Below are 11,192 nucleotides of genomic sequence, written 5' to 3' on the forward strand. Positions count from 1 at the left end.
GCATGCGTCGAATCACTTCAACGTCATGCACGGGTTCTCGGGCCAGCGGACATGTCCGATGAGTCATACTGGCGGACTAAGAAACTGGCATGCTAAGAAACAGTTGTCCGCTGGAAACCTGTCCGGTCGGCCGGAAAAATGTCCGGTCGGCTCTACACACGACCGAACATGTCTGCTGAAACTGGTCCGATGGACCAGTTTCAGCGGACATGTACGGTCATGTGTACGAGGCCTTACTGTGACTATTATAATGTCACGTACATACATTTTAATGTCATGGAAAAAACAACGTTTTTCTCGACGTGATTCTTGTCAAGCTTGCCTTGCATACACACGATCGTGAAAAAAAAAATGCTCGAGCAAAACGCGGTGACGTACAATAGGTACGACGGCACTATAAAGGGGAAGTTCCATTCGATTGGCGACACCCTTTGGGCTGATTATTCCAATCTCCCTTCTCATAACCTGCGCGTTTTTCCCCTGTCGTTAAAGCCTACACACGACCGCTTTTCAGGACGTGAAAAACGACGAGAAAAAATAGAGCATGTTCTAAATTTTTAAAGCCCATTTTTCACATTGAGAAAAATGCTCTGGAGCCTACACACAGTCATTTTTAATGACCAAAAAAAAATAGAATTTTTCTCGTCATGAAAAACGGTCGTGTGTACGCAGCATAAGGGTTTTACCACCATACCTGCACTGAGTTTCCAGGTCTACACACCTTCTGTGCCCATTATAAGAGTCTCCTGACTCCAGGACTATATGTGATGGACTTCATAAGAAAAACATTTCCCCCACGCCCCCCCCCCCAGTTATAAATACTTGTTACTTTTGTTGCATTCATTTAGAGGTACCACAAAACCAGATTTACATTTTATATTTGCCAAATGATAGTACTAATTGCATAAGTAACTGTATAGCCAGACAACTCTGGCTCTATCAGTCAAACAAGTTTGTGCTTTAGAGCCGGTTCACACTGGGGCGATCCGACTTCCAGCGCGACTTCCAGAGGCGATTCCAACACGACTTGAATGTGAACCACAGGGCGATCTGGGGAGATTCACAACACGACTTGAAGTCGTCTCCAGGACAGGAGACATTCCAGTGGCCAATAAAACAACAATCAGCTCTGGGAGAGGGAGGGGGAGGGAGGGGTTTGCCTGAGAAATGTATGTTATCTTCCTAGAAAGTAGCTTCAGTTAAGACAGTGATCCGACTTCTGAGGCGACTTCCATTGAAATCAATGGGTACAAATCGCCTACAAGTCGGATTGAAGTAGTACAGGAACCTTTTCTGAAGTCGGATCGCCTTGAGTCGTGTGTATTAACACTGCTCCCATTCAATTCCATTGTTTTTCTCTACAGCACGACTTGGGACGACTTGAGGCGACATGAAGTCGGATCGCAAGTCGCCCCAGTGTGAACCGGCTCTTAGATATAATTTATCTTTTGTAATTTAGGCTTCTTTAATATCACTCAAAATAACCTACTCTGTCTCTTTTCTGTCTTGTGTGCAGGCATTAGCGGTGGCCGGCCTCAGTCCTCTGCTACGGAGGAGTCACTCGCCGACTGCGTTTTCCCGCCTTTGTTCTACTCCACCCGCCACGCCCTGCTCACGAGGGTGGGCACAACAGACTGTGCCAGCAGTGAGGCTACATGGAGACCCGGGGTCCAAAGAAAATGTACACAGCAGCTTCCCCTCTGTGCACTGCAGCGACTGCAGCCTTGGGCGGGACCGTCCCGCCTCCCTTACAGTCCCGTGCCATGTGCGGGAGCAGACGCGGCAGCACCACGGCAGCGCCAGCAGTTTAGTGGAAGCGGTAAGGAGAAAACAGAAAACACTGTGTTGGGTTTCAATTGCTGCCCATGTCCCCTTTGAGGAGATTTATTTTCAAATCCTGTCCCGGTGAGGAGACGTTAAGGACAGGGGCAGTATAAAAACTTATTTTCCAGTACAGAGGGAAAAGGTTTTAACTTCTGTAAGGATTTACATTTCTTTCTGTGTCTTCTTGTCCTCTGCCCATCATTTACATTACATGACATTTCTCCCAATGTGCACTAGAAGCTGCAGGTAGAGCCCACCTCATTTCCAGGGTGGAGAATGTCCCACATCATCACTGGCTCTTTCCTTCCCAGCCTGACTTTCAGTTCTTGCAATCATGGAGGCTCAGCATCACACACAGGCCTTAGCTAGGGCCGTTTGCACTCTAAAGTAGCCTGCCTAGGAACACCTACTCCTCCAGACTAACACCCACCCATAGATATATTTTGATAGTTGCATAACTCTTCCCAAGAGCCAGTCCACTGCTTTTATTCGGGTTGAGGACTCATGATTGGAGTACTGAAGTAGGGTGCTGTGATGTTTTCAGGAAGCAAATGTCTGCTCTTCCCACCAGCCATGACATGTGTGTATTGCATAGAGAAGCACAGACGCCCATTGATGGCATTACCAGGTCTAAAATAAGGTATCTAATGAAGATGGGAAGATTATATTTGAAAATGTTATTAGCACGTTGATGAGGTGAGAAAGGAGGAACCAGAAAAGGCATATACAGATTAAACCTCAGCTTTAATAAGACGACCTTTAAAAAAATAAAAGTAAAAAATGGGAATAAAGAAGGAAACGTTAAAAAAATCCTGATTGCTTTGTGTACTGGACATATTATACCAAAACATTTTTTAGTAACCTTATGTGCGGTCACAAATAAAACACCTAACAGATTAATATAAAAAACAAAGATATTGGGCCTTTTACGTGTTGACGTAATGTGCCATGGCCAGGACTCCCGGAAGTGGGGACAGGATACCTGTCAAAGACAGGTATCCACTCCCCCCTCTTCAGACAAATAGGGAGAAAAATGTGAGGAATTTCTACTTTTGGGGAAAAAAATTATTCCCATGCAGTGGGGCTGTACCCACTCTGCATATGTTAACCTCTTAAAGCTAAGCTTAAGATCATGTGACCGCCATGATTGGCTGTTACGTGATCCGAAAACTCCGGCTCGCAATTTCCGATTGGGAGCTTTCGGTTAGTCGACAGTAACTGTGCACCCGCTCTCAGCAGAAGTGCATATGCAGCCTCTCCGCACTAAGGACCAGGTGCCGAGATGCAGCATATTTACGTACGGCTGGGGTCAAGAGGTAACTGCTTGTTTTGTCTAGGAGCACACCGAAAGGCTATACTCATCTGATCCTTGGATCCTCCAGAAAACAGCCCTCTCCCATGTTCCTGCCATTCTCATGTCACGGTTTATGGGTGTGATGATGTCAGGAACAGTCCACCACACAGGACCACTAGACCATGGAGTAGCAAGAGCGTCAGGGACTGATCTTACACACGGAGGATCGGCAGATAGGGTAAGTATATCTCCGCTCTCCTCACCCCTAGACAAAAACGAGTGGTTAACTCATGTAGTCAAAAACAAAAATTAAAATAGAACTATGGGCAAAATCTTTCATTCATTTTGTATAGAGTAAGGGAGGGTTATAACCCCTGCAAAGTTTAATTTTTGCCATCTTTGATCCATTGCAGAGATTTACCTTCACTTCCTGTCCCATAGCAAAACAGGAAGTGAGTGGAAATCCCTGCAAATTAAAGTGGAGTTCCACCCAAAAGTGGAAGCTCCGTTAATCTGCCTCCTCCCCCCTTCTTGCACCTTTCGGGCGGGAGCGGGTATATGTTTTTGACAGCAAGATCAGTCTTAAAATCCGGGCCCTTCCTCCTTCCCCTGCCGCAAGGCCATTCAGAAAGCGCAGTGTGCTTTATGCATGTGTAGTAGGGAACCGAAAGGTTTCACTGCCGGTTTCCCTTACCACGAATGGCAGCGGCAGCACCCGATAGCCGATGGAAACATTGACTAAGGTGCCAACATTGCTGGATTCCAGGACAGTTAAGTGTCCTAATATTAAAAGTCAGCAGCTACAGTATGTGTAGCTGCTGGGTTATAATTGTTTTCTGGGGGCAGCGGAACACCGCTTTAAGGGATTATCTTAGAACCCCCGGGTCACCAGAACTAGGGGTTAGAAAGTTTCCCCTTACTTTTCTGGGGACAAGTTGGTATTTTCTTTTACTTTGACAATGATAATGGTAAACAGGACAAATAAAAGGTGGATCTCCCTAAGGGAGGGCCTCACAGCAGTAAAAACTGACAAGCATTGTAATCCCTGTCGCCTCTATCCAAAACTTAAAAAAAGTTTTGCCTTTTATTTATACATTAAAACCCACAGAAGTTCTAACCTCTCCCCACTCCATCAAAAAATAAATTGGCTGCAGTTTATATTGAAGTGTAGTAGAATTTGATGGTCATTAATATTCCTCTTTTCTCTTTCTCCCTCCTGGCCCCTCGACACTTGGATTGGTGAAGGTGCTGATCTCAGAAGGATTGACGCAGTTTGCTCAGGACCCTCACTTCCTACAAGTGGCTACGCACGAGCTGGCGGACGCCTGCGACATGACGATAGAGGAAATGGAGTCGGCTGCTGACAGCTTCTTGAATGGCAAGCCCAGCCCTAATAGGAAGCTCTCCCCTTTCCCCAAACGCAGGGACCAGGGTGTGGACTGCGCAGGGGGTGGGTCAGAAGAGCCAGAACTCTCACCAGGCTGTCGGAACAGCAAGGGCGAGTCAGAGGACTGCCGGGTATATATGAGCAGCCCATAGTGGACGCTCCTCGCATGGACATGAGCCGCAGATATGGCGACACGACCAAGGGTGGATGTTTTGGAGGAGTTTCAAGCTCCTTTTCTCTTTTCTTTCTCTTTTATTTTTTTTTCTTTTTTATTTTTTTTCAGTGTTCCTAATGAGTTTGTTTCAGAAGTGCCTCACTGTTCTCGTGACCCGGAGTGACCAGAACAGAGTTTTTTCATCTATTTTAGTTGGGGGCGGGAGGGGGGAGACATCCAGAGCTGACGGTCACTGCAGTTTTGGGAGTGGCAGACCGACTGGAATTCTTCGGGGGTCTTACGGACAACCTTGGAAAAGAGTCTCAAAATCAAGAAATGTACACCTGAGGACGGATCCATGGGGGACGCCTTAATTACACCACAAAGCTGTTTTATTGTACCTGGCGCTGACTGTCCATCATCTCTAATTCACTGACCATCCTTGACCCAGATGAAAGAGGACCTGTTACTTTTCAATTATCATGTTTGCCTGTTCAGTTTACCGATGGCGGTGGCATTTTCATAATGTGGCTGTTTCCAGTTTGACCTGCTTCCCTAGATATTTGGCCTGATCGTTGGGAGAGGGCCTGTGGTGGCCACGCTGGGACTTTCTTACTGCATATGCCTGTCAACATCCACAACTGCTTAATTAAACAATTAGCGCACTTTTAACACGTCTTTAAAGGAAATCTGTATTGTGGGAAATATAAAGTCTTCTTTGGCTGACCTCTGCTTCTGAAATTGCTAGCTGCCTGGCCTTCAAACTTATCAAATACTCTGATTTAATACTCTGTGTCAATGAATTGGTATAAGTATGATCGTACCTGACAATGCAATTTGCATTTTTACAAGGAGTTCAGCATCTGCAGCCCCTGTATTTCTCACAGTGAAGGTTTCACTCGATACACCCACACAAGTCAAGCACATTTACAAGTATAACTTTTCATCTTTTCCTTCTCTGGCTGAGCACTGACTGCTTCATTGAAAGCCTCAAGCTTCTGTCAGTCTGGAGTTCCAGGATTATTTATTTTACTCATTTATATTGCTCTGACACTTTTTTCCACAATGCTTCACAGAGACATGCATGGTCCCAGCCCCAAGAACTGATAGAAGGGCCAATTATAGATGGAAACTACTACTACTAGTATTTTTTGGACTGTTTGGGGAAACCAGAGGAGGGGAAAAAAACACTAAGAGAGAGTATACAAACCCTGATAGTGTATTTTGTGAGAATGTGAGCGACAAAGTAAAATTGCACTTAACTACCACACTGCCAAGGCTGTTCACCTTATAATAGCGAAAGCATCCCAATAAACGTGCATGCTCTGGATCCCTGTTGGGGGATGACCATTAAGTAAACCATTCTTCAAGGGATGTCTTTCTGGAGTATGGAAGAGTTAAAAACCTCTGTCAGGTTTTTATTCCCCAAAATGTTAAAACACAATAAGAGCACTAGGATTGTGAAATAGTCCACGTAGCTATTTTGATTCATTCTATGATCACATGAAACAGTTGGCGCATTTAGGAGGCTCAAAATACTCCCCTGCATCGGGACTTGAATAATGCATGTGGTTAAATCTCAGAGGCACAATTATCAGGATACAATGGCTAAACAGTGATGTATGCCATATCTCCAGAGTTAGTGAGACAGCACATAAATAGTAGGTTATGCTGTTTGACTAAGTCTGGAGATATTTCCTACATCACTGTTTAAGTAAAGCAGAAATCTAGCCAAAAATGTCCTTCAATCAAATTTGCTTCTTTCTTTCACACTCCAGTCCTACTTCACAGGGACTGCATAAGGCTAATACCAGGTCAGATTCAGATACTTACACTGCTTGTGTATTATTGATTACATATTTGCATTCATTTCTTTCTTATATCTGCCTGGAGTTCAGCTTTAAGGTATCCCGGCAATTCTGATGAATTAAAAGCTACTTGGACTCTTTCACTATTTGGTCTGGTGCTCTGTTGTGTTTTTACATTTTGAGCCACTTTCTGGGAGGAGAGCCTTGCTTTACATGATCAGCCTCACCAGAACCAGTAGGTTTGTTAAATGTTTTCTCGGTTTTACCGAGTGATTATGTATATAGTCCCTTGGGTGTGTTTTGAGTTAGTTTTTTTTCCTGTCTGTGCCCCAGTCGGGGAAATCTCACCCCCACTTCCTGTGTTGGTAACTGGTGCCAGATAGGACAGGAACTGTGGGTAAATTTTCACAATGGGAATGAAGGTTTTAGTGAGGATTTCCCCCAATTCCTGTTCTGTAGGGTCTACAAGACATAATTGATTGGAATTGTCCCCAAAGGGGACTCATACAACAACTACCTTCTCCACTGTACCCAGAGTTAAGACAAAAAGTTTGTAGTGGACTTGTAGTAGAATTAATTAATGCATGGACCTTCATTTTAAGTATGGTGTGGTTTGATATACAAGCACTGATTAAACAGAGGGTTTGGCAGCAAACATCAACTGAAAGCGGATAGTCTCTTTAGGTTTTTAGCACTTAACAAAGACATTCTTCAATATAATGTAAGAAAACATACATAAAAAATGATGCCTTTGTATGACCCTGTTATAAACATAGAACATAGAAGTCATTGACGGCAGAAAAGAAAGCAAGTGCTCCATTAATTATGCTCTTGTTTTCAAAAAATTTAACTGAGGATAGACCTGTTTATCCCATGCATGATGCCGTGTAGGTCCTGGTTCAATAATGGCTGCTCTGGTCATATAAGATATTATTTCTAATGCCGCGTACACACGATCGTAATTTCCGATTAAAGATGGACTTTTTTCATTGGAAATTCCGATCGTGTGTGGGCCCCATCAGACTTTTTTCCATCGGTGTTTAGAAATAGAACATGTTTTATTTTTTTTCGATGGAAATAAACTATAGGAAATTCCTATCGTCTGTGTGCAAATCCGAAGGAGAAAAAATCCACACATGCTCAGAATCAAGTTGACGCATGCTCGGAAGCATTGAACTTAATTTTTCTCGGTTCGTCGTAGTATTTTACGTCACCGCGTTTTGGACGGTCGGAATTTAGTCTGACAGTGTGTATGGAAGACTGATGGAAGTCAGCTTCATCTGAATTCCGATGGAAGTCAGCTTCATCGGAATTCCGATGGAAAATTCCATCGGAAATTCCGATCGTGTGTACGTGGCATAAGTAACAGTATATTCATACAAGACAATATTTCTTAGTAACATTATATCTGAAAAAAATTCTGCCTGGGAGTTGAAATACACAAGGAAAAACAGGATTATTTAAACTCTTTAATTTTTTTCCCCTGGCACACTACCTTGGAATCCTTGTATTATGCAAGGACCATCCAACTGAGGGCTATAATAAAAATTAATTTAAAACACCTAATGTTACATAATTTATGAAGCCACAAGCACCTTCTGAAAATATCTTGGTAATTGAACACCTATTAATACCATTGTGCTCTGTTCAGTGATATTCAAGGCCCTGTTTAGGTCTCGCGATTTGGGATCATGGGCAGAATCGATGCAATTTTGCCTACGATCCCAAATCACAACACGCTGTGCATGTTTGGGTGTCATTATTCTTCAATGGCACCCCAAGCGTGATGCTATTCTAACGCAATTGTCATGTGGTGGTTGGTCGTAGAAAACCGCACCTTCACAAATCCCATGAAGCTTGTCACCCAAAAAGGAACAGGAGCATCATTTCAGGTGACAAATACACATAGGGCAGTCCATTAAATTAAATAGGCTGCACTTTGTGACACGAAGAATCACATGAAAATGGCATGTCAAAATGGGGCTTATGCCGTGTACACACGAGAGGATTGATCCGCGGATACGGTCCGCCGGACCGTATCCGCGGATAAATCCTCTAGAGGATTTCCGCGGATATTGATCACCATCGAATTGAAATCCGCGCCGAAATCCCATCGCGATGACGTGTCGCGCTGTCAGGGTTGTACACACCAGCGGATCTATCCGCTGGAACTGATCCGCAGATCAATTCCAGCGGATAGATCCTCTCGTGTGTACGGGGCCTTAGGCTCCAATCAAATTTGGCGTTTGGGATTTCCAGCAGAATCACTGCCCGGCATCTGAAATCGCAAAATTCATTTTCAATGGCACCTAAAACACCTTTTTGTGATGCATATGTCAAAATAGCACGTTGCACTATTATTGTTTTAGTTCAAATTGATTATAATAATAGCGCCCTCTATACTTACACATTTCACCTAAAACACGGTGCAGTTTTACCGCGATTGTCGTGAGATAAATAGCATGGCAAAACGCAAATACATCAATGAGACTGGCTGCACAGGTATGCATGTAACTCCAAACACGGTTAATGTGAACTAAGCCTAAGTCAAATGCACCTGTCAACAAAGTCTGAATAATCTCATGCCGCTTGTAAAAAACAACGTTTTTCAGCCCCTAGAAAAAACAATTTTTTTTTCCAACTTCATCATTAAAACGACGTTGCCCACACACGATAGTTAAAAAAAAAATGCTCTAGCAAAGCGCGGTGACGTACAACACGTATGACGTCACTATAAAGGGGAAGTTCCATTCGAATGACGCCACCCTTTGGGCTGCTTTAGCTGATTCCGTGTTAGTAAAAGATAATTCGCGCTTTTCTGTCTGTTACAGCGTGATGAATGTGCTTACTCTATTACACAGTAGTTTTACAAGAACGAGCGCTCCCGTCTCATAACGTGCTTCTGAGCATGCGCAGGTTTTTCACGTCGTTTAAGCCCACACATAATAATTTTTTATAACCCGAAAAACGACATTGTTTAAAACGTTGTTAAAAAATGCAGCATGTTCGGAAAAAAAAATTGTCGTTTTTCAGAACCCAAAAAATTATGTGAAGCCCACACACGATCATTTTAAATGACATTTTTAAAAAATGTAGTTTTTTTACAAGCCGAAAAATGATCATGTGTACGCGGCATCAGAATCCAGCCCTTAATCGATTGTGTTCAGTAATTTCAGTGACTTTTGGTTTTAGTATAATAGCCTAATTGTCAATAGAGTTCTTTAGGAAACTATTAAATTCAGAATGGAATAATCTTTGGACGGACACACCTGTCTGGGGTTTTCCTCCTGTGGCTCTAAAAAGTAATAATTATCTGTTTACTGAGCTAAATATATAGAAATATGTTCATTGCACTTAAATTGTAGCATAGTCACTGATAGCACCATCATGAAGGAAACATTTTTCTGCTTAAATAGTTACTGTCAGGCCTCTATAAATTACATGAAAGAAAACTCATCCATATATTATATATTACCTCTGGAGTGGCCTTTATCTGACTGTCTCATTTTACTGCCCAGCAATATAAGTACGTTTTATGGCATATTTTAGCAAGTCCAGATTTCTCCTTTAATATAACCGACAGAAAGTGAAAGAACAGCCAAATATGGTGCCATCTTCACCTAACCTTTGCTTGATAGCACAAAGATAGTTCAACTAAATGGGGGAAAGAGTGAGAGGGAGTAAAGTGGGTGTAAAGCAGGGCTCAAGTCCTGCGGGAACGCGTGGGAACGGAGTTCCTGCACTTTTTCACAGCAGGAACGCAGTTCCCTTTGCAGGACCAGAGCAGCCGAGAGCAGCCGAGCCGCCCGAGCCAATCCTTCACTAAGCGGCGATGCCCAGCTCGAGTCACTGTCAGGGGCAGGCGAACCTTAGTAATCCTTTATGTTACTGGCCGCATCCTGTATATGGATTCATCGGGTAGTGTGCGGGTATTCCCGAATACCCGCACACTACCCGATGAATCCATATACAGGAAGCAGCCAGTAACATAAAGGATTACTAAGGTACAGTGGATCGGAAAAAAAAAAACATGCGGTTTAGTAATTATGCATATGAGCGTATAATTATTTTTATTTTGGTGGGGGAGTGGATCTTGGGTGGGAGTTCCCACACTTTTTCCCCCAGGACTTGACCCCTGGTGTAAAGCCTCAACAAATACCGCGATTATAGCCCTTGGTGCTGCCCACTGACTCCTGGGAAATGATGACACACATCTCCCAGGAGCAGTAGCGAGCAGAGGCGCAGAGGGAAATGGCATCAGGCGCCGGGGTGAGGAAGGGGAAGACTAAAAGGGACCACATAGCAACAGGCATAACTGAGCCCTCATTAGATCCAGCGCTGTGTCTCTCTGCAGCTCTTCTCTTCCCTCACTTCCTGGTCTCATAGGCTTTGCTGAGGCTACGGGAGCCATTAGCTTCCCTTACTGTCAATCAAAGCTAGTGACGAGTGCGCAGGGGACGGGGAGATATTCACATTTGTAGTGGCCGGTGACATCACTGGTGCATGTGCACTGTGCTCTGAATGGACTGCACACTGGAGTATGCTGTCCTTTGAGAGAGCTGTGCCATGACTCAGACTTCCGTGCACATGTCTAAGAGTGACATCTTCATAGCCAGGCCATTCAAATGGCTGGAAAGCACAAACACAGAAAGAAGACCAGGTAAAGATAGAAGTTCCACTAGCGATGACAGGGCTTCATTTTAACCACTTACAGACCAGCCACCG

General features: G+C 43.8%; 1 protein-coding gene across 4 annotated transcripts in view; it reads left to right on the forward strand.

Moving 5' to 3' along the window:
- The window catches only part of CACNA1C (calcium voltage-gated channel subunit alpha1 C), a 535,824-nt gene extending 528,702 nt beyond the window's left edge, over positions 1-7,122 (forward strand). For all 4 annotated transcript variants that reach the window (XM_040345319.1, XM_040345321.1, XM_040345318.1 and 1 more), the window contains 2 exons: positions 1,517-1,819; positions 4,364-7,122. In XM_040345319.1, coding sequence (XP_040201253.1) covers positions 1,517-1,819; positions 4,364-4,657 — 597 coding nt within the window. In that variant the 3' untranslated portion in view covers positions 4,658-7,122. The remainder of the gene's footprint in view (positions 1-1,516; positions 1,820-4,363) is intronic.
- The last annotated feature ends 4,070 nt before the right edge of the window (positions 7,123-11,192 follow it).

This window comes from Rana temporaria, chromosome 3 (genome assembly GCF_905171775.1).
Source record: "Rana temporaria chromosome 3, aRanTem1.1, whole genome shotgun sequence".
NCBI lineage: Eukaryota > Metazoa > Chordata > Amphibia > Anura > Ranidae > Rana > Rana temporaria.